The sequence below is a fragment of the Orcinus orca genome, chromosome 15 (genome assembly GCF_937001465.1).
Source record: "Orcinus orca chromosome 15, mOrcOrc1.1, whole genome shotgun sequence".
Lineage (NCBI taxonomy): Eukaryota > Metazoa > Chordata > Mammalia > Artiodactyla > Delphinidae > Orcinus > Orcinus orca.
In genome coordinates this window covers 72,910,726-72,933,748 of record NC_064573.1, presented here as the reverse complement: position 1 = coordinate 72,933,748, position 23,023 = coordinate 72,910,726, and the positions used below count along the sequence as shown (strand labels likewise).

Here is a 23,023-nt window from a genome sequence, read left to right as displayed (position 1 = left end):
TTTCCTTCCAGCAGTGTCCTTCCACGCCGTTCTGGCTCTGGGCTTTGTAGTGGTGGTGTCATGCATAGCGTGCTTTCATCCTCCTTGGGTCTTGAGTTTACTTCCTTCACCTCTCTCGTCATCTTTTCCAAAGTTGTACCCCGTGGACACTGCACCCCGCCAGCATTTCTGGACGTTCCGGCGGTTCTGGGTCATTTGGAAACGTCCGGGCACGTTAAGGGGGACTGCCGGCGCCACCAAGGTCTGGGCATCTTTGGGGCCCTTCGCCAAGCCCCTTCCCTCGCTCTCCCGGCGCTCCCGGCTACGCGCCGCAGCGCCCCCTCAGCCGCCAGGGGCCGCCGGGAAGCGGGGCTCCTCGAGCGCGGGGCGGGGCAAGGGGCGGGGCGCGGCGGTACCTGGGCCGCCGGGGAGCCGGGGGTGGGCTCTTCTGGGACAGCCGGCGGCCCCCCCAGATTCGCACTGCCAGCCGCCGGGGAGCTCGGGGCTCCAGGCGTAGAGGCTGCGCTGTCACATGGGCGGTGGCGACGGGGCCGCATTTAAGCGGCCGGGGGACGGCGCCCGCCTCCAGCGCGTCCTCGGGCTCGGCTCCCGCCGGGCGCCCCGCTCTCTGCCCGCCGGGGGCCCAGCGCCGCGCCGCACCGCGCCGCCCCCGCCGGGCCATGCGAGCGCGGGCCCCGCCGCGATGAGCTCGCACATCGCTAAAAGCGAGTCCAAGACGTCGCTGCTGAAGGCGGCGGCGGCGAGCGGGGGCAGCCGGGCTGCCCGCCACGGCCCTGTCCGGGAGCCAGTGCTGTCCAGCCGCCGGCTGCCCGGCCCCTGCCCGGGCACGCCGCCGCCGTCCGGGGACCCCAGTTCGCGGAGGCCCCTGTGCCGGCCGGCGCCGCGAGAGGAGGGCGCGCGGGGGAGCCGGCGCGGGCTCCCCCAGGCGCACTGCAGGCCCCGGGAGGCGCCGCCGGCCGCGGCGTCCCGACCTTCGCCGCCGTCGCCGCTGCCGCCGGCCCGCGGGCGGGATGGGGAGGAACGGGGGCTGTCCCCGGCGCTCGGCCTCCGGGGCTCTCTGCGAGCCCCGGGTCGCGGGGACTCAGCTCCAGCCGCCGCGTCCGAGGCAGACCCGTTCCTCCACCAGCTGCGCCCCATGCTCAGCTCCGCCTTCGGCCAGGTAAGGGCCGCGCCTCCCGCCCGCTCCCTGGAGAGGCGCTCGGGACCCTGCCGCGGCTGCGCGCCCACAGCCCTCCTCCCGCTGCCCGCGGGTCCCCGGGTCACGCTCCTCTGGTCCTCCCGCCGCCCGGCGCCCTAGCCCGCGCGCCTCCTCCCCCGTGCCTGATTCAGCACCCTGTGCGCTGTCCACGCTCCGGGCGTCTTCAGGGCGAGGCCCCACCGCCTAGCCTCCCTCCACTTGCCGGAATGGGCCAGTCCTGGACGGGGAGCGACCTCCACAAACCGCCTGGAAATATGCAGGGGTCAAGGAGGGGTGCTCCGAGCAGGTGGCACCAAACCCACTCCTCCGGCCTCTGGCCAAGACGGCCAATGAGCGACCCAAGAGAGCAATGGGCATGGAGTCTGGGGATCAAGAGTGGGGACCTCGGGGTACACAGCCTTGCTTGGGGATGAGGGACCCTAGCCATTGCCTGTGGTGGCCCCAAAGACCTGGGAAAAGTTAGGAAAGGTAAAAATATGAGAAAAGAGGAGTGTCTGGGTAGTCATGGAGGGATGTACAGAGCTATGGCTCAAACTGGAACTTTGGGGATATTTTAAAGAGGTTGTCATCTAGGGATGCCATTAAGACGGTAGTGGGCAGTTGTCGAGTTGTGGGACATGGAATAACACCTAGAGACCCCTAGTCTGAGTTAGTGTGTATTCTAGGGTCAGAAAGGTCACTAAGGGGTCATGAGTGGCTCGTTTTGTTTCTTTTCTCTCAAGAACCCCAAGCAGCTGGGCATCTGCCCTTTAAAAATGGCCCCGTGGTCATAATCCAGGTCTACAGTTAGGGGCTGTGCTGCTGGGGAGAGAGGCTCAGCAGACAGGAACCTGTGAACTCCTGAGCAAAGCCAGGATTTCCTCTAGTTCTGAGTCCATAATTAAGTCAAACTCGTTGGCACAGCATGGACACAGTTCTGCAGCAGCCGAGGAGGGGTGTAACACGGGTCTGATCAGAGTGTCGCGTGCTGTGTGGGCGAAGGTGGGGCCTGTGCGTTTCTGTGCTAGGATGTAGCGTAAAGAAGCCGTTTCAAGCTCCTGGCTTGCCATGCTGCCTAGAGCCCATGCTCCAAGGAGGCCGTGCGTGTTTTGTTTCAGATCTGCACATTCCTTTTCAAAATACTACTCTGCAGTGGCTGATGCCGGTGGAGGCATGAAGGCAGCTGACATGAAGGCAGCTGCACGTAGACTCGGGTTGCACGGGGCTGCTGTGGTGGCGTGATAGGGCAGCAGTGTGGCTTTGTTCCTGCCAGGAGCCCTCGTTAGCCAAGTTATCTGGAAACGGTTCTCCAGAGTAGAGATTTGAATGCAGAGCTGTGAAAGTTAGTGCAGTGTTATGTTGAAGAGTTGACTGCAGTGGCTTCTGTATTAGTGAGGGGGTGTCAGGTGTTAGGGCAGGAGTGGTCTGGATTGCAAAAGGGACACTGTGTCATTGAATTGGTGACAACTATCCATTTATCAAATATATTTTGATCGCCTACTTTGCCCAGGCATTTGCTGGGCACTATGGAGACGAAAGTGGACAGGATAGCCAGGGTTCTGGCTACTTTGGAGCTTACAATCTAGCAGTTTGGAAGGGTAGGTCATTGGCTCAGGATCACACACTCTGGTTATTTAGTTTGCCGGTGATCTGACTTCGTTTCTGGAAAAAGGGTCCTTTCTTTGCAGTCTTGCAGGAGTTGCCTGCCTGGGCCCTTTGTGAGCTCAGAGTATTTCAGCTCATGTGCTTTTCTGCTTCTACTTCCTCAGTCATAAAATGAAGGCTGTTTTCCAGTTCTGTGTTCTGAAATGTCACCAGGGTCACCTGAGTCAGGAAGAACTGGAAGGTCCCATCAAATATTTACTAGCTCCCTCTGGAAGCTCTTGCCCCTGGAGCTGCAGGCTTTGTCTTTAAAGCTGGGCACATCCCGTCTAGCCTTCCTGCTGACGGCTCTAAGGCATCTGCTCCAGCAACAGCAACAGCAACAAAACCCGGCCTGGGACTTTGTGTCAGAGTCTCCAGTCTCCTGCAAGAATTAGGCTTTCCGTCCCTTCTCTTTGCATTGAGATTTCTGTCCTTAGAGACAGGGTCAGGACCAAGAGAAGGGAAATGAGATTCTGAATATAGAAACTTTCCGATAGGATCTGCCTTGGGCAAAATATAGCCCTGGGGAAGTATATTTTTCATGTCTCCCAAGTTCCTTTTTTTTTTTAACCTTCAGTGAATCGTTTGACCTCAGTAAGCCTATGTTTCTTTATCTGCAAAATAGGGATAATCATAGTATCTCAATGGGTTTTCGGGGGGAATAAAAGGGGATATGGAGATATGCACAGAGCTTGGCCCAGAGCAAGGGTCTATGGATGTTAGCTATTATTATTGTTGTTGTTGTTGATTAACTACCAAGGACTGTGTCAGAAATTCTTTCCATTTGTAATAGAGTCAGGGAGGGCCAGGGGCCAAAGTGACACTGAAGGTACCAAGATGGACTCTTTCATTAGGGGGAACAGGAATTAGGGTTCTTCCAGTGACCTAACAGAGCATCCTTACTGCCTGCAGGGAGACGGTGTGATTTTGAGGCTAAGGCATGGAATGGTGGCTTAGGAGATAGAGCTGCAGGTTCCAGTCCCAGCAATGTTACTTCCTATTGCTGTGACCTTGGGCCTGTTATTTTTCTCTCTCTGGTCTGGGTTTCTTCATCCAGAAATGAGATTGACAAAAAACTACCTTGCAGAGCTCTTATGAGGGTTATACAAGATTAAGGATGTCAAATGGGCTGGCTCAGAGTGAGTGCTGGAAAAGGGCACAGGCTTCATTAATACTATTATTAATAGAGTAATTGTCAGAACGAGGGCCTGCGTCAGGTAGTTTGAAAGCTGTCTCTGAGCCAAGTGAGGAAGGCCATTAAAAGAAGGAACTCAGGGACTTCCCTGGTGGCGCAGTGGTTAAGAATCCGCCTGCCAATGCAGGGGACACGGGTTCGAGCCCTGGTCTGGGAGGATCCCACATGCCGCGGAGCAACTAAGCCCATGCGCCACAACTACTGAGCCCACATGCCACAACTACTGAAGCCCGCGTGCCTAGAGCCCATGCTCCGCAACAAAGAGAGGCCACCACAATGAGAAGCCTGCGCACTGCAACGAAGAGTAGCCCCCGCTCGCTGCAACTAGGGAAAGCCCGCACGCAGCAATGAAGACCCAATGCAGCCAAAATAAATAAATTAAATAAATTTTAAAAAAACAAAAAAAGGAGCTGAATGACAAAGGACCTCCTCTAGTACCCTCTTTGTAGCCAGCTAAGGACGAGCCACCCAGCTGCCTAGAGAGAAGGTGTGGTATCAAAAATTAACTGAGGACAGGCATGACTTGGGGGCAACTCTTGGCACTGGGTCTTGGAAAACTATTTTAAGAATAGTCTTTCTGTTCCTTACCCTAAATTTGGGAAGAAACACCTCTTGTAGATGAGGCAAAGAGGAAAAAAACCCATAGCTCTGTCCCATCCCCTTTCTTTAACTATAGAGACATCTCTTCTGATTTGAGTAGGCTAGCCCAATTCCCAAACTGCTTTGTACGTAAGAGGGTCAAGGTATTTAATGCGTGAGTGAATGAATCTCCAGCCTCTGCACTTCAGTTTCTTGGTTCCTATAGCTTAGATGAGGGAGAGGGACCATATGGTTCGGATCCTAACGGATTCAAGTGCACTAGGCCTGTGTGCCTAGAATGATGGCTTGTGTATCTTACTTACTCCTGCCCAGCCAAGTCACTCCCTACTGTTCTCTGAGAGGGCTGGGAGTCCCTGTGGCCTTTCTCTGGGTCCTGGGGAAGGGGAAGAGAAGGTCAGTTTGTGGTTGAGCTCAATCGTAGATGATAGGAATCACTCGATGTCAGGTCATAGGTTTTGCAGAAGCAACATTGGCACTTTCAACCTCTGTCTAGAGCCCAGTAAACAATGGACAAAGTATCTTCTCATTATCTTATCTTCATAGCAACCTGTGAAACTTAGCATTATCTTGCCCCATTTTAGAGACAAGGAAACAGGTTCAAGAAAGGGGAAGTGGCTTGTCCAAAGGTCACAGTGTAAGTAAATGGCAGGACTGTGATGTGGTGTGTCTGTCTCCAAACAACCTGCCAGTGCCACACCATACTGGCCGGTGGAAAGTCAGAGAAGCGCGTTTCCTATTTGTCAGAAGCATCCACAAAGCACTTCTCAGGTTACGACCCAGCTTTCCCCAAGTGTCTTAACACTGGGCTGCCATCCAAGTTCAAATGCTGGTGATAGGACTGATCAGGGCCCAAAGCCAGCCTCCCTCCTAATCAGGAATAATCAGCAATGGGTTTATCCTTCTCATCCCTCTGATCCTATTATTCCATTCCAGAACTCTAAGCGTGGCTTCTGGAGGCCCAGGGGCTGCTGCCACAGTGCATACTGATGGGGAGGCGGGGCCGTGGGATGTGCTTTACTCCTTAGGGAAGCCCCCACCATTCAGCCCTCTGAAATTTTCTGCCAAAGGTCAAACCATCTGCCTCCTCAAGATCAGTAGTTACTCCTGTCACACTGAACCACCACACACCCCATCTGCTCAACCTAAAATAGATTAAGCAAGCTCTGGGTTGGAATCCTGAATCCCTGGCTGCCCTTAAGCCTCAAGCTGGTGTCAGCACCCTCTTCGCTAAAGGATGGGATTTCTTCCAAGTGCGTGGACTTTTCCACAAGGGCCTGGTTTTGCTGTCTCCTGGTCTCCTTGTCTCTAAGGACAGAGGCCTATCCCAAGGTCGACAAATGTGTGCTGTGCTCTGCACTGGCCTGCGGCGGGCAGGAGCCACCAGGTCTGAGCCTGTGGGTGCCCTGCTGAGTTAATGGAGGCCCTGCTGGGCCCTTTAGGACCAACGTCGCCACCGGGCAGGGGAAGGGGCACCTTCTATGTGCCTGGAACTGTGCCAAGCCCTTTGCATGTATTATTAACTCCTCACAAGAGTCCTATGAAGGAAGCCTTATTAGAGTACCCACTTTATAGATACAGAAACTGAGGCTCAGAAAGATTAAGAAGTCCTCAAGGTCACATGGTTGCTAGGCAGGTGGGCAAGGTTTGAACGCAGGTCTGTCCGACTCTGTATGCTGAGCTCTTTACCTCTAGATCAGTGGTTCTCAACACTGGCTGCGGGTTAGAATTACCTGGAGTATTAAACAACACCAGCGTCCGGGGCTCACCTACACCTACTCCATCAGCATCTCTGGGGAAGGTCCCTAATGATTCTAGTCTGCAGCCAGCATTCAGAACCCCTGCTTCACACTGTGCTGCCTTTTCATGTATCCACCCATTTAGTTCATACGAATTGGATTTGTACCCGGAGCCTAACTCATCTCCCCTCTGGGGTCTGCGGTGAGACCTAGCTTTTCAAAAGAGTCTGCAGATGGTCAGTGTTCTACATTTTGTCTACAAGTCTTTCCTGATCCCTCTACACTAAGTCAGATCCCTGTCTCACATTCTCAGAGTGTTTGTGTTTCTCCTTCATAGCATTTACCTGAACTGAGATTAAGTATGTTGATAGCCCTTTAATATCTCCTGCCCGCCTGCCAGAATGTGAGCTCCCTGAAAGCAGGGACCGTGTGTATCTCGTTCCCACAACTTTCCCAGAGCCAAGCACATGGGACAAATGATACTTCCTTCTTCCGTTTTAATAATTCCTTATCCAGTACCTGTCCTGTGCCACGCACTTTCCCCGCACGCACCGTATCACCAGGCGAGGGAACTGAGGGCTGCCATGTGAGCTGCCATGTGAGCCAGGACTCAGCCCCAGACCTCCAGATCCTTCCCATCCATCTGAGTCCGTTGCTCTTCCCACGACCCTGCCTTCAGGCTCTGTTTCTGAAGAACAGGTCTTTGAAGAAGGCATTTTTGTTTGCTCTTCCCATACCAGCTCCCCGGCAGCATCTTCACCCCCTTTTCCTGCCCTTTTAAGTGTCAACAGCGCCCCCCCCAGCCCCACCCAGGCTCCTCCTTCTGGCCTCCAGAGGCCGGAACCAGGCTGCTGAGAGACTCCCCGACTAAAATAAACCATTCCATCGTCGTCAGTGCCACGGTCCTCAAAAGCTATCCAGGGACCTCCCTCCCCAGCTCCCTGGGAGCTGGCCTGTGGCACCTTCTGGGCAGCGTCCCCACCCATCTTCCCCTAATGGGAGCTCTGACCAGCTACCCAAAACTGGACAAAAATTCCTGCGAGAGGAGCCCCTCTGGACTGAAACTCTCAGCCTTGCGTGTAAAGGGTTTTGCTTCAGGGCCTGGGAAGAGCTCGGCTTCCCAGCCTAGCTCTGGTGCCCCCTGCTGGGAAAAGCCGGGTGCAGGGAAACGGGGACACTTCCTCTCCTGGGTCGTCTGGCTGGGGCTGTAGGTCACAGAGGTGACATCTGAGGCTTGAGATGAATTCACATCAAAGCTGGAAGCTGGAGGGACAAGGACGTGCCAGTTACCTAAAAAGTTTCATTCATGGGAACTTGAAGACCGCTTTGCAAAGGGCGGCCTCTCTGCACCCCCAAGGAAACCGGTGAAAGATCCTCTATGGGGATCAGGCAGAGGATTAGGAGTTTTGTCGCCCTCGCTCGCTCACGGCCGCCCGCCGTGCCAGCACTGCCTCCATCAGGACCCCCTCAGGGCCGGCTCTTGATTTCCCTTGGGTCGGAGAGAGCGCGCACAGTGAAGGGAGCCGAAGGAGCTGCGTCGGCTCAGCTGTGCTTCCAGCCCTGGAGCCTCATCCCGTTTCGGTGAGGAGGCAAGTGTGAAAAATGGAGCGTGATGGAGACTCGTCACAAGATCTCCCAGGGCCTCACTGGAGCTGCCTGCTCTCAATCCAGCTGCGATGGCGGGGGTGATTAAGATGCGTGTTTGTCCCTGAGCGCCTGTGTGTGTGTGTGTGTGTGTGTGTGTGTGTGTGAATGCACACATAAGGTTGGAAGCTGGGAGGCACCCTGGCTTTTGGGGGCCCAAACTAGCCTGCTTCCCCTTCTGGGTCTGCTGGCCTAATTCCTAGCTGCAGCTGCCGTTCTGGGCTCCCCTCCCCGAGGCAATCTCTCTGCAGATTTGACAGCCAGAGAGGAGGGGCCGAGGGAAGGGGAATGGACTGGGGAGAGGCCTCAGCTGTAATCTGATGTAGATGATCCGGCAGCCTTCTCCAGCTCGGCTGCCCTTTGCTGTCAGCTCTCCGGGCGATTTCCTCTATGCCTGCACTCTCCCCTCCTACCTTCGTCTCCTTAAGAAAGTGTCCAGAAAGTTAAACCCACACACATGAACACACACAATCTACAAAAAAAAAAAAAAAAAAAAATCTGGGAACAGGAGCAGGCAGACAAGTGAGAGAGCACGCGCGCAAGAGAGAGGACTCAGATCGGTCTTGGAGGAAGACGGCGCAGGCAGAGGGAGGCTAGGGTTGGTGGGGAGCCAGACTAAGGTCTCTTAGCCCCCAGGAGCCTCCTTCATGGACCCGGGGATCCTGAGAGGGGCTGCCTCAGCTTAGGATGGGCAACTGTGTCAAGTCTCCACTGAGAAATCTCTCAAGGAAGGTATGTTTCTGGAGTGATCAGGGCCCAAAGCCTGGGGCGGGGGATTGGAGCATCTTGCCCTCTGCCCCAGAAGTTGGGGGCAGAGAGGGTGGGCATCTGAAGCTTGCTACCCTTCCCGTGGGTTCTGTCTAGAGCTGCTTCCCTGTTTCTACCTCCAGATTCCCTCCTATCACAGTTTTCTATGTCCCAGGCTCTGAGCTGAAGTTGGGACTTTAAGCTGCATGGGGCGCTGTGTTTGGGAATTTGTGCAAGATTTAGGAAAGAAACCACGTAGCTCCATGAAAAGCGTGGATCTTTAGGATGTGAGTGGACCCCCCCTTGAAGCCAACAGGATCAGAAGAGGGTTGAGCTGGGCTTTGACCCTGCTGCTGCTGGTTCCTTCCCGGCATTAGGATGGGGGCTCATTCATCTCCTTTGAGCGTCTCTGAGCCTCTCTGGTGGTCTCTAAGCCTTCAGAGTTGTGGGTTTTGAAGTAGATCGTCTTGCTCATGAGAGGAACCAAGCCAGGTGTCCCCTTCTACCCTTGATAATTCTTGACTCAGGTCAAAGACTCACAGCTAGAACCAGACTGGTTTGGGGCCCCAGGGTTGTTTCCATCGAGAAACAGAGTGTACAGCAAAGGCATCTGTAAGTTGCTTTCTGTAGTGGATGTATTGCTTACACACCACGGTAATATCCTTTTGCAAGAATCCTTTTAGGAAAGCAAATAATCACCTCCAAAGCATCTTTCCTGCAAACCTGGGCTTATATCTGTAAGGTCTTGCTTTAAGTGGGCTCTGCCTGTATCTCTAGCCCTCTGTAGTCAGGCCATAGAAGAAACTCATAGATATTACTTAAAGGAAGAAGTAATGTGAGGGATGTTTTCCTCCAAATTATTTTATTTACCAGATGAGGAACTTGATTGCCACTCAGGTTAAGTAACTAACCCAAGGTCTCAGGTTAGCTAATGGCTTCTCTACCCCCAGCCCCATTCTATCTCCTCTGTTAGTTTGACAGCCTCTCAATTTAGGACATTTCAGGCTTTTCTGCTCATCATCTTCCTCATTTAGCTAAGCTGCTCACATCAAATTCCTTTTAATCTTCACTGTTCCTTGGATCCTTCTGAGGGTTGACTGTTTCTTCTGTGCACACACCCCCCAATCATCTGTCATCTTAAAGGAGAGTCTTTTGCATCAGAGGTGGCCTCCACACTGTTGCAGAGAAGCAGAAACGGATCTGAATTAGTTTAGAGGACCACAGGGCGAAGGCCCTTTCCCTGGGTTCTGTCCAGAGTTTAAAGAGGTAAACTAAAGAACAAGTATTGTCCTTCTGTCCTACCCAACCCATCTTCCCTTATACAGCAGAGGGCTTAAGAGTCAGACTTCTCAGGTCTCCTCTTTCTAGCCATATGACCTTGGATAAGTTACTTGACCCCTCTGGGTGTCAGTTCCTTTGTCCATCAAGTGGAAATACTAACATCTACCTCCCAAGGTGATTTTGGGGGCTAAGGAAAGAGCTGGGAACGCTGCCTGGAATATAGTACTCAGTAAATGTTAGCTAGTGTTATTAGCTTTTCCACTCTGGGTTTTCTGAGAAGGGGGATGGAAGTAAAAAGGGAAATAGGAGAGGTTTTGCATCCATGGAGTAGGGCAAAAGATCATAAAACGTATTGCATTCAATTTCATGTATTTGTATAATAGTAATCATTGCTTCTTCCTGAATATCTGCAAGATCTCCAACACCTGTTATCTCATTTGCTCTTTTCCACCCAGTAGTTCTCTTGGCTATTTTCTAGAGAAAGGAGCTGGACTCAGAGATAAGAGCGTTACTAAGATCCCACAGCCAACCGGAAGCAGAGCTGAGATGTAAACCCTGATCTGTGTAAATCCAGAGCTGGTATTTTTTTTTTTTTTTGAATTTTATTTATTTTTTTATACAGAGGTTCTTATTAATTATCTATTTTATACATATTAGTATGTATATGTCAATCCCAATCTGGTATTTTGTTTTTATTTTTGCCTCTGTGAGAGGCTGCCTCTCTCTTTTTCCTGCTGTCAGAGATGTTATTCATAGATTAACGAACCTGACCTTACAGGTCATCTTAGCCCAAATTCCCACTCCCTGGGCAATGCTCTCGCCCACCTCACCAAGTGCTTCCTCACTCAACTTCTCCTTGAATACCTTCAGTGAGAAGGAGCTTGTGCTTGGCGAGCTTGTGTTGTTAGAGAGCTGTTAGGTCATGAGTCGTGCCAGCCCCTCCTGTTGCCCTGCCACTCAGGAGATGTCCCCTCAGTGCCAGGAAACATTGTCAGCCTGTGGGCCGCTGCCCACTTGGCTTCCTAAGTAGTAGCTGGGAATTGGTAATGGAAAGAGGAGGCCTCCTCCAGGCTCTGAGCAGGGCAGGACTGGGCTGTCAGGTACCATCACTGGCCAGGGAAGAACAGAAGCGTCCTGGGGCAACTTGGTGCCAGGCAGGGTTAAGATCAAGAGCTGCAGTGGAAATTTCCCAGCCATCACTGGTTCCTCCTTCGTAGGAGCAAATGTTTCTCTGTCCTTCTCACTTCTTTCTTGATTGGCAAATATTCTCCCACTTCTTCTGCAGCCAGATGTAAATGCCTTCTGGCATCCAGCATCTCTTAAGTTGCATCATCATCATCATTGTCATCATCGTTGTCATCATCATTGTCATCACCATGGCAACCCCACAGAGTCAGCCCTTACGCTGCTCTAGGCACTGTGCAATAGCCCATTTACCTCTCACAGAATTCTGTGAGTTGCCCTGATCGTACCCATTGGACAGAGAAGGAAACCAGAGCCCAGAGAGGTCAAATGACCTGCCAAAGGTCACATAGCAAGCAAGCGGCAAGCCAGAATTTGTCCCCAAGACTGTTTGAGTCCAAAGCCAGTTATACTCAAGCTCCTCTCGGAATTCTGTGCTGCCTGCTGCCTCCTTCTGGGTGTGCTCATCCAAGCCAAGTGAGTGAGAATCAGCCAGAAACGAAAAGGCTGATTCTCGACCAACATCTCCCGAGATTGTTTCCTGGGGTTAAGCCACGGTCGACTCCTGGGCTCCCTCTGTCATGAAGGTCTCTCTGGTCCTGCCCTGGCTCGAGACATGTCCCCGAAGCCTATGCGAGTGTGGCCGAGGCTCTGAACCTCTCCTGGTCATCAAACCAGAATGGACCCTGGTCATGTCTGACACCCCTCAAGTTCTAAGATTACCTAGGGTGACACTGTTTTGCACTCACTGGACTCAGGCCTTGGACTGAGGTCCTGCACCTCGGGTCTGAGTTGCTGCTTTCCCTTTGAGGAGCCAGAATATTGCTCCTTCATCTCTAGGCCTGGAAGAGGCTTAGGAAGTTGGAAGAGAGTCTAGACTATAGCTCCACAGTGTGGGGCTCCGGGGAGGAGGACCACGAGGACAGGGTGAGATGGGGGAGGTTGCTCTGCTTGTCCGCCTAGGAGGACAGGCTACCTGTTAGGTCGTGGGATCTCCTCCTGGGCGTGGCCTTCCTTGAGCTGGAGGAAACTGTTAGAAAGCAGGTACAGCAGGATGGACGGGCAGGGCATGCAGCTCTGGCGTTCTTGGACAAAGACAGCCCTCTAAGTTTCCACCACTCTGTCTTTCCTTGGAAGGTTTGACTCCAAATCCCCACGCCGGGGGGCGGGGAGGCATCAAGCTCAGGGCCGAAGGCAGACTGCCCTAACCTGGATTCTGGGGGGAATGCTGGGCATCCTGGCCGGGAGGCTGGGGTGGAAGAGAATATTGTGTCTGGCTGCCGCTGTTGCCCTAAGGGGACAGTCTGTGGGCAGTGTTGATTTTTTATAGCTGCATGGGAAACATCAGGGAAGAGGGTGGGCTGGCCGTGGCCTGGGAGCCCAGCTATATTCCGCCAGCAGAGACGGCCCCTGCCTCAGCCTCTAGAGGTCCTGCAGGCTGGGCTGGGCAGGGTGCCAGTGAAGGCGGGAGGGACGAGGAGAATTGCTGGTGGTAGAGAGCGTCTAGTCTCGAGGCCACACACTAGGTGGAATCTGACCCACAGATGTGCTTTGTTTAGCCCACCTGGTGCTTTAAATCAGAAGATCTGGCAACACAGGGCTGGAGTTACATAACGCTGTCCCTTCAAAGGGGACACACAGCATCCGTTTTGCCCCAAGCCCCGCCTCTCACACCTGCCTGCTTCATCTCTGTTCACTGCGGCACCTGTGTCTGGCAGCCGCCGGTCTCTCAGGCTAGCTGAGCCTCTGCTCTTTGTGTCACCAGTTCTGATGGTTCTCACTGCCTTCCAGTGGGTTCCAGTGGGGGTAGGGTCAGAGGTCAGTCGGGGAGCTTAGCCCCGGGAATTGCGCTGGGACATTGGGAGCATCTTGGGAAAGGACATTATTCCCTGAATGAACAGAAGCCTCCCTCTGCCTGCTTCTCTCTCTGAGCTTCTGCATGCACACGAGTGTGTGGTTCTGTGCACGTATGTGTGTATGTGTGTTGTGTCTGCACATGGGCCACACAGAGGGTATCAGACCCAGCTCTCCCTGGAGCATCCGTTTTGGCCAAGGACTGGGGACTCCACCTGTTGGACCAGTTTGATGCCTGCCCCAGAGCATCCTGAGGGCTCTCTGCACCCTGCTGTTTGCCTCGCAAGGTCTGCTCTTGAGAAGGGCCCCTTCTAGGACCAGGAGCCAGGCTGGGGCCAGGAGGACCCAGCTGGGCAGGGAGGTGATGCCCCGCCTCTCTTTTGTATTTGCTTGGTGCTGGCTGAAGATGCGCCAGGAGGAGACCAGCTATACGGTGGTGCAGACGAGTGAGGAGGGGCTGGCGGCCAGCGGCGAGCTCCCCGGACCGCTCCTGATGCTGGCCCAGAACTGCGCCGTCATGCACAACCTGCTGGGCCCAGCCTGCATTTTCCTGCGTAAGGGCTTCGCGGAGAACAGGCAGCCTGTACGTAAGTTGGCCCCGGTGGAGCCGCGCTCGACTTGGCTTCACAGGGCATGAGGAAGGAGGTGCTGGGAAGAAGAGGGGGCTCTGTACTCAGCAGTGCGCGTCCCCCAACGGATACACCTCAAACCCGCAACTTGTGAATCTGACCCCCAAAGTTTCCCACTGATGGCTGCAAAGCCCTGGTGAGTCCACATCCACCAGCAAGAAATAATAGCAGCTAATATTGCTTGGGTGTTTGTTTTTTTTTTTAAGCACTTACTATGTGCCAGGCACTGTGCTAAGTGCGTTGGCTCATCACCTCTCTTAAGCCTCAGAGCAACTCCAAGAGGTAGGTGCTATTATCCTCCCCATTTTACAGATGAGGAAACTGAGTTGGAGAGGTAACATGCTCAAGGTAACATCTGGTGGGTGATAGAGGTGGGATTCAGATTCAGGGATACTGACTCAGAGACCTCCTGTGCTCTGAACAACAGTACTGAATACGCGGCACCATCCAGTAGAACTTTCTGTGGAAACACTGTCCAATCTGCGCTGCCCTCCCTCTACAGTAGCCACTAGCCACCTGTGGCCACCGAGCCCTTGAAATGTGGCTAGTACAACTGAGGAAGTGAATTATTAATTTTCTTTGATTCCAATTTAAATAGTCACATGTGGCCACTGCTTTGGACGGCCTCCCATGGGTATCTGAACAGTCACAGAGAGGAGGGTATTAATAGTGATGTTACAGATTCAAACATCAGTAGGTTTAAATGCCACCTGTTAAACACTTTACGCATCTTGCCTCACAGATGCTCACAAAGGCCGTGTAAGGTGAGTATTGGTATTAACCCATTTTACAGATGAGGAGACTGTGGCGCACACAGTTGAAGGGACCTGCCCAAGATCCTACATCTAGGAAGCAGCAGATCTGGGCTTTGCCCTTGAGTCCATCTGACTCTAGAGGCCAAGCTCATCCCTCGACTGCTTAAGTTGAGGAGTGAGGGGTGTGGTGGGCTCCATTCCCACCTGACCCCCCAAATCGGTGCTCATGGTTTCTCTGCCCCATCGGTGGGCATCCCCGGCTCTACTACACATCCTCACGCCGCTCTGCCCTGGGGAGTGTATGATTCAGGGACCGGCCAGCAGGACTCAGTTGGACCAGCTCCGGCCACGGGCACACTGCCAAGGGGTACCCAGCTTTTTTGCTCCCTGGCTCTGGGTTTATAAGAAGTAGGGTGGGGGCTGCAGAGCTGGGTCCTGGAGATGTGAGAGGCTACTTGAGGCCTGCAGGGTGGGAAAGGTTGTGTCACTTGTCCCAGTGAGCATACTCTGCACGTGTGAGTGCATGCATATAGTCGCTGACACTTTCACTTACTGGGGGTCCCGGGCATCGTAAAAGACATTCTTTTTGGTCACCCAAGATCCCAGTCTGACTCGGAGCAGCTAGTGGGTGATAGAGGTAGGATTAGGTAGGTATTAGAGGGCGTGACAACCCCTCCCTGTGAACAGTGACAGGTTTTTAAAGTGGAAGTCCTTACGATTATTTCACAGAAACAGACACCTTCAGGTGAGTCCTACCTTCAGCTAAAAATGCCGCTAGCAGGACCTGGTAGCCTGCAGCCTACTCGTTCCAGGCTCACGTACGCTCTCAGCACTGTCCTACCACGTACGGCCACTTCTGAGAGCCGGGTCCTTCCTGCGCAGCTGGTGGTCCCACAAAATGTTGCTCAGCAGCCCCTTTCTAGAAGATTCTCAGATTTTCCAGCACTGGGGTCCCTTGCCCTGGGGCCAGTTTGGAGCAGGTGGGCAGCAGCCTCTCACCCGCCCTGGCCCTATTGGCTAGAACAGCCTATGTGCACAGCTGAGATGCCTCATGCTCGCTGTGGTCCGCTCGCTGTGGCACACCCGTGTGTCTGTGTTTGCGATCGGTGTGCCCACACCTGGTGTGCACTTCCTCAGGGCGGGCACACCCTGCCCCGTGTTCTCCCTGCCCAAAGGCAGAGAGCTGTGACATATGGAGAGGATGAGCCCCGTGGACCAGTTTTGGAGCCTGCTAAGCATGTCCATCTGGGCACCGCATCCATTTCATGCCAGTCTGTCTCCCTCCTGGGCAGGCCTGGGGCGACTGACACCTCACCAGCCGGAGCCTGCCCCCTGCTTCCTCTGGGCCTGCTCTTTGGAGACTTCTCTGCCATCTGTTCAGATGCCTCGTCCCAGGGCTTCCTTGACTCCCCAAGGAGAGCTGGGCACTGTTTGAGGTTGCAGACGTGCACTTTGGACCCTGGCAGCCGCCAGAGGCACTGGCAGCCCCCAGGGTCCTATGCTGTGTCCTGTGACAGGGCGAGGTATAGGATGGGGGTCCAACTGGAGAAGGTGGGGCGGTGCCCAGGAATCAGGGCACAGCCGCATCCTGCCTCCACTCCCTCAGCTCTTCCTCCACCTCCTGTTCCTCCCTCTTGGGTGCCTGTCTGGGCCCCCACTTCCCCCCCGGCCCCTCGCTTCTCCCATTGCTTTGCAGGCCTCTTCTCCCCTACTCTTCCTGGTTTCTTTGGGTAGAGCCCTCTTCTTTCTGTTGTGACCTCCCGCTAACCCCGTTTTATTTACAGGTTTTGGCCTCCAGACCAGCTGTGTTCGCTGACACGTTCTTGTGTCTGGAATAAGGGGCTGGGGGCCCAGAGGTTCTGTACCCAGGCTGGAGAGGGCTCCTACTTCCCTGGGCATCTCCCATGTCTGTGGGACAGGTGGGGCTGCATCCTTTCCCCTCCAGGACATGGTCCAGGCACGCCTCCGCTGCTGCCCCATCACCTCCCGCCCAGTGCCTGCTGCCACTGGGACGGCCGTCAGCTGGGCCATGTACGACTTCTGGGCCCCTTGCAGCTGCTAATAGGACATGTTCTTTTGTTTCAGGACAGATCACTGCGGCCAGAGGAGATTGAAGGTAAGAACTGGCCCCTTAGGGGAGAGGGCTGCTCAGCCATCCAGAAAGATGAGGAGAGGAAGGTGGGTGGGAAGAGAGGCAGAGATATCTCGGCCTCCTGCAAACGGGGCCTGGTGCAGAGCCAGGCATCATCTGTGGAGCCAGGCGTTGGAGGAATGCAAGAGTCAGCAGGCCCTCGGGCTGCCTCTGCCCCAGAGACTTGCAGGTCATCCCCCCACCCCCCACCCCACCGTCCACAACCAACCCTCCCCCGCTTCCTTCGCTTCCCCAGAGCTCCGGGAGGCCTTCAGAGAGTTTGACAAAGACAAGGACGGCTATATCAACTGCCGGGACCTGGGCAACTGCATGCGCACCATGGGCTACATGCCTACCGAGATGGAGCTTATTGAGCTGTCTCAGCAGATCAACATGAACTGTGAGTCCCTCCACCGGGTACCTCCTTCCCTCCCCAGCCTCGCCCTCGCTGTCCTCTGCCTGGGTTCAAGTTCTTGGCCCACCTCTTCCCAGCTCTGTGACCTGGGGCAAACTACTCTCTCTGTGCCTCGATTTCCTCACCTGTAAAATGAGGGGTGGGATAGAGGGAATAGAGCACAGGAAGTCAATTGGGGGTATGTTTATTTCTTTATTATTTTTTCATGGTTTATTTATTCATTTATTTTTTATTTTTATTTTTGGTAACAGCTTTATTGAGATATAATTCATAGACCATACAACTGACTCACTTAAATCATGCACTTCAGTGGCTTCTAGTATGTTTAAAGTTGTGCAACCATTACCACAATCAATTTCAGAATATTTTCATGGCCCCCAAAAGAAACCCTGTGTCGCTTTGCCATTACCCCCAAGTCCCTCCCCAGCCCTAGGCAACCACTAATCTACCTTCTATCTAAGCAGATTTGCCTATTCTGGAAGTTTCTTTTTTATTTTTATTGAAGTATGCTTGATTTACAATATTATATTAGTTTCAGGTGTACAACATAGTGATTCAAAAATTTTTATATATTATACTCTATTTAAAGTTATTATAAAATATTGGCTCTATTCCCTGTGCTGTATACTATATCCTTGTGGCTTATTTATTTTATACATAGTAGTTGGCATCCCTTAATCCCCTGCCCCTATCTCACCCCTCCTCCCACTTCCCTCTCCCCACTGGTGACCACTAGTTTGTTTCTGTATCTGTGAGTCTGTTTTTCTTTTTTGGACGTACTTAAAACAGCCAATTACCTGGCACACAGTAAGAGGTGAACAGAGGATGCCATTATTATGTTTTTCTCTGTCTTCATTTTCATTCTCCCAGGAGCAGACCAGGAGACAGGGGTTTGAGTACGGTAGTTTACTCCGTAGGGGCAGGACGGCATCGGTAGGGGGTAGGGAGATGAGAGGGCGGAGATGAGGAGCCAAGGCAGGAGGCGCTGGAGCAGCTGCCACTGTGGGTGATGGAGTCTAGTTCTGCCGGGAGCTCGGGAAGCTGGCGTAGCAGGCCCACCTCGGAGTTGTCCCCAGCCCTTACCTCTCAGGCTGGGTATTTATCCCCCAAACTCAGTCACTGGCTGAAAGTGCTGTGAGCAGACCCCAGGGGCCAGGTCCCCTGTATTTCTCCCCGCTGAGGGCCGCTTGGAAGGTGAATTCTATTTGCACAACGAGGGAAAGGCGGGGGCAGGTGGGCCAGGTGCCCACGGCTTCTGCTTCTCTCTCTGCTTTTCTGCATGTGTGTCTCTGTCTCTCCTTCTCTGAAATTCTTTGCGTGTCTCTGTGACCTAATAATTCTTTCTCCCCTCCATATCCACCCCTGTCAACTTCCTGACTTGTTCCTTTAGTCAAACTCCAGCCACTCCCCTGAGCCTTTCTGTGACAATCCCCGGTCCATGGTCACCTCTCTGTCCTCATGTGGCCTTTGCTTATACCCTGGGCCTGGAGCTGGGCAGGCCAAGGAGGGTTGGCAGTTCCCTCAGTTGCCTAGTTGGAGATGGGCAGTGGTTAAATTTTTATTTTTTTAAATATATATTTATTTATTTATTGACTGCGCCACGTGGCATGCGGGATCTTAGTTCCCCGACCAGGGATCGAACCCGTGCCCCCTGCAGTGGACGTGCAGAGTCTTAACCACTGGACTGCCAGGGAAGTCCCAGATGGGCAGTGGTTAGATGGATGATCCAGCCTGTTCCTCTGTCCTCAGTGGGTGGCCATGTGGATTTTGATGACTTTGTGGAGCTAATGGGACCTAAACTCCTGGCGGAGACGGCAGATATGATTGGAGTAAAGGAACTGCGAGATGCCTTCCGAGAGGTGAGTGATGGGCAGTGGACAGGCAGGGGCAGGGAGCTTGTTAGATTTCCAACCTGGGACGGAAATGTGAGCTCTGGATCCCAGACCAGGGGAAGGAGCTTGGACAGAGAAGGGATCCGGGGAAGGCGGGACAGTGGTGCTGGAGAAGGGGCTCAACCTTGGGATCTGCTTCCAACAGTCTCCATGTTGTAGCTACTCCTCCCTCCTTCCTGCCCTCTCTAGTTTGACACCAATGGTGATGGGGAGATAAGTACCAGTGAGTTACGAGAGGCCATGAGGAAACTCCTGGGTCATCAGGTGGGACACCGAGACATAGAGGAAATTATCCGAGATGTGGACCTCAATGGGGATGGACGAGTGGACTTTGAAGGTAGGTGGAAGTGGTTTTGAGAGTGGAAGAGAAACCAGGGCAGTAGTGGGCATCCACAGAGCCCTCCACGTGTGTATCCATGATGCAATCATCAGTGCACTCCAACTTTCCATCCCCCTACCCTTCCATCCTGCCGCCCCTCTAATCTGCCTTCCATCCCTACACCCGTCCATCCATCCAACAATCTGTCCATCTTTCCATATCTATCTTTCCATCTTTTCATCCGTCTATCTCTTTATCTGTCCAGGTGCCTATTTACCCACTCACCCATGTGTAAACAATTATCCATAGACCCATTTATCTATGGCCTTATCTATCCATCCATGCACCTATTCATTCTTCTCTACATTCACCCATGCATTCATCCATGCATCCATCTACCCATGTACCTCTCTCCATCTATCCATGCATCTCTACCTCTCAACATTCATTCATACACTTATATATCTCTACTCATCTGCCTATATTTCTACCCATACTTCCACTGATCTGTCCATCAGTCTGTACAGTCATTTTCCCATCTCTATCCATGTACTCATCCATCCATCCATCCCTGTGTCCATCTGCCCCCATCCATCTCTCTCCATCTATCTGTCCACCTACTCCTGCATCCATCCATGTAGGTATTTTCTGAATACCACATTCCTCAACCTGACACTCAGGCCCCCTAAAATCTCTCCACAGCTCACCTCTCTGGCCACAGCTCCTACCATTCTTTCACTCACACTCCACCTTAAAGCCATAGGTGGTCCATGAACCTCATAAGCTGTCATTTGAATACATTGTTCTTTTTGTCAGGATGCCTTTTGTCCTATTCTTCGCTGGTCCTAAATTCTATTCATGATTCAAGACCCAGCAGTGGGGCCACTCCCTCAAACACTGCTTTCCTCATTCCCCAGATTGAACTTCCTCTTTTCTGGGCTTTCACAGCACTTCAGGCTCACCCTCATTCTTCACACTGGCCCCTAAATGCTAGTTATATCTCTGCTTGACTCTGAACTTTTGGAGAAGAGGATCCCTGCTTTCTTTATCTCTGTCATTCCCACAGAACTCAGTACCGGACACATAATGAACGCTCAGTAAAAGTGTTTTTAAAATAACTAATAATAATTATAATAGTGATCATCTATAACTGTACAGTTATTGTATACCAGTCACTGTAGTAAGTAGCTTTACACATATTATCTCATTTAATTTTCATGATGACTCTAGGGACTGCACATTATTACCTCATGTTATAGGTGAGGAAACTGAGGCTCAGAGAAGTAATATAACTTCCTAACTGGTAAGAGGCAGAGCTGGGTCATAAACTCAGACCTGGAATCTCAACCACTACATACATTACACTGTACATGATACCGTCCGAGGCACCATGGGATACGGGAAAAAAAAAAAAACAACAGCAAAACATTGATTCTGCACTCCAGGAACGTGCATTCTGAGCAGAAAGGCAAGATAACCATGAGCAAGACTGTGAATAAGTCCAGAACACAAAAGCTGGGAGGCCTTTTCTGGGGAGTAGCTGGTCTTCAAGGTCAAAGAGAGTGTGGCAATGGAGAGAAGGCTTTGCTACCACGAGAGCTGAACATTTCAGGTCACCCCATGTCCAGGTAGTGACTCCCACAGATGCCGGCTCTTCCCTGAAAGCCCAGCATCCCCCATTCATTCTACCAGCGTGTGTTGTACACCTAGTGTGTGCCAAGACCTGATCCCTGCCTTGAGGAGCCCAAGACCAGCGAGGAAAGCCGAAGCCAGCAGTATAGTCCATGCTGTTTGGGGGAAGTACAGCAGGCTGTGGGGCACAGTGGGGGCATCTTTGCCACGCTGGGAGGGGGGATTAGGGAAGACTTCCTGGAGGAGGCTATAAGTAAGTAGAGCCTTAAGAGATAAGTAGGAGCCAGCAGGTGAAAAAGAAGGAAGAGATATTTACCCAAAGGAATTGAAAACTTATAACTGCACAAAAAACTGCAAACAGATTTGTTGTTTATAGTAGCTTTACTCATAATTGCCAAAACGTGGAAGCAACCAAGACGTCCTTCAGTAGGTGAATGGATAAATTAACTATGGTATATCCAGACAATGGAATATTATTCAGCGTTAAAAAGAAATGAGCTATCAAGTGATAAAAAGACATGGAAGAACCTTAAATGCGTAGTAAGTGAAAGCAGCCAGTCTGAAAAGGCTACATACTTTGTGATTTCAACGATATGATATTCTGGAAAAGACAAAACTGCGGAGACGGTGAAAAGATCAGTGGTTGCCAGGGGTTGTGAGGAGAGGGAGGGATGAAGACGGGGAACACAGAGAATTTTTAGAGCAATAAAACTATTCTGTATGATAGTACAATAGGGATACATGTCATTATACATTTGTCCAAACCCACAGAACGTCCAACACCAAGGATGAATCTTAATGTAACCGTGGACTCGGGGTGATAATGTGTCAGCGTAGCTTTATTGACTGTAACCAACGTCCTACTCTGCTGCAGGATGTTGACGATGGAGGAGACCGTGCGTGTGTATGGCAGGCAGGGAGCGTATGGGAAATCTGTACTTTCTGCTCAATTTTGCTGTGAACCTAAAACTGGTCTAAAAAATGAAGTCGAGTTAAAAGAGAAGGGAGCAGGGATAGGCTGCAGGAAAGCTGAGAGGTGAACAGGAGGGGCGTGTGTTGGTTGCCCCTGAGGAGCTGACAGGGAGCTCTGTGGAGTCAGAGCTTAGTGGTTGGAGGTGAGTGGTGACAGGTGAGGCTGGAGATGTCAGCTAGGGCCAGAACACGGAGGCCCTGGGGTCGTGTCAGCATCCAGCACGTTATCCAGTGGGGACCATGAGAGGTTTAAGAGGGGTCAGATACGCAGATAGAAAACTCCTGCTAGCTGCTGTGTAGAAGGTGGATTGGAAGATGCTGGATGGGGGAAATTCTCCGGCCGTCCAGCGGTTAGGATTCCGCGCTCCCACTGCAGGGGGCGCGGTTGGATCCCTGGTGGGGGAACTAAGATCCCGCATGCCGTGTGGCGCTGGCAAAAAAAAAAAAGAAGATGCTGGGTGGACGTTGGGGACCAGCATCGGTCAGGGGCCGCGGCAATAGACACGGGGCCACCGATCCGAGGGAGGTTTGGAGGCAGCGTCCTGGGCCCTGACTGCTGCTTTCTCCCCACCCCCTCCTGTGCACCCCACCGCAGAGTTTGTCCGGATGATGTCCCGCTGAGGCCGCCAGGGCCCCTCCAGGACTGCCAAGCTCCACGGGCGGGGAGAAGAGGAGCCGGAGCTCGCCTCATCCCGCCGCCGCCGCCGCCGCCGCCGCCGCCGCCCAGAGCCCGGGACGTACTGGCGGATGGGGCCTGCCTGCACCCCGGGGAGGTGCCCACCCCGGACCCCCGCCCCTCCGCACTGTGAAAGACTCACGACTCCTGCAACTGGAAAGGGGGGCGCCCGCCGACGAGGAGGCCACCGCGCCAGGCCGGCGGAAGTCAGGCCGGGCGCCAAGTGCCATAGACCCAGCCGCTGCTGACTGGGGGCGCCCCACACAGCATGTCTGCCCCCCGGGGCAGAGCCTCTCGCCGCCCCCCTTAGCTCTGTGCCCGCCCCCCCTCGCCTCAGCCCTGTTATCTCAGAACCAATAAAAATATTTCCAAGAGAAAGGCGGCCGTGGGGGGGGTCTTTGCTTCTCCAGCCTGGTTAGATGACACACGCGTTTCCTGAGTACCAGCTGCGCGCTCAGAACTGGGTGAACCTCCCTGCCCTTGACTTGTACTGAGTTCCCATTAGGCACCCAGCCTCTTCCACCTTTGACTGAAAGGGAGAC

General features: G+C 53.1%; 1 protein-coding gene across 3 annotated transcripts; it reads left to right on the top strand.

Moving 5' to 3' along the window:
- Positions 1–438: 438 nt before the first annotated feature.
- On the top strand, positions 439–22,859 carry CABP1 (calcium binding protein 1). Of its 3 annotated transcripts, none has more exons than XM_049698246.1 (7): positions 439–1,159; positions 13,467–13,643; positions 16,530–16,560; positions 16,832–16,975; positions 18,740–18,849; positions 19,072–19,219; positions 22,401–22,859. In XM_049698246.1, exons 1-7 carry the CDS (start codon positions 512–514, stop codon positions 22,424–22,426), a joined length of 1,284 nt encoding a protein of 427 aa, XP_049554203.1. In that variant the 5' UTR covers positions 439–511; the 3' UTR covers positions 22,427–22,859. The 3 variants fall into 3 exon arrangements, with proteins under 3 accessions (XP_049554203.1, XP_004281460.1, XP_004281461.1); XM_004281413.3 differs by lacking the exon at positions 439–1,159 and adding an exon at positions 8,137–8,728; XM_004281412.3 differs by lacking the exon at positions 13,467–13,643 and having other exon boundaries at positions 446–1,159.
- The last annotated feature ends 164 nt before the right edge of the window (positions 22,860–23,023 follow it).

Excerpts from the sequence above, each read along its gene's own strand:
- CABP1 (XM_049698246.1), top strand. The coding sequence starts at position 512 with ATGGGCGGTGGCGACGGGGCCGCATTTAAGCGGCCGGGGGACGGCGCC. Across the intron at positions 1,160-13,466 it reads TCAGCTCCGCCTTCGGCCAG|ATGCGCCAGGAGGAGACCAG; the intron begins GTAAGGGCCGCG and ends TGCTGGCTGAAG. Across the intron at positions 13,644-16,529 it reads TCGCGGAGAACAGGCAGCCT|GACAGATCACTGCGGCCAGA; the intron begins GTACGTAAGTTG and ends CTTTTGTTTCAG.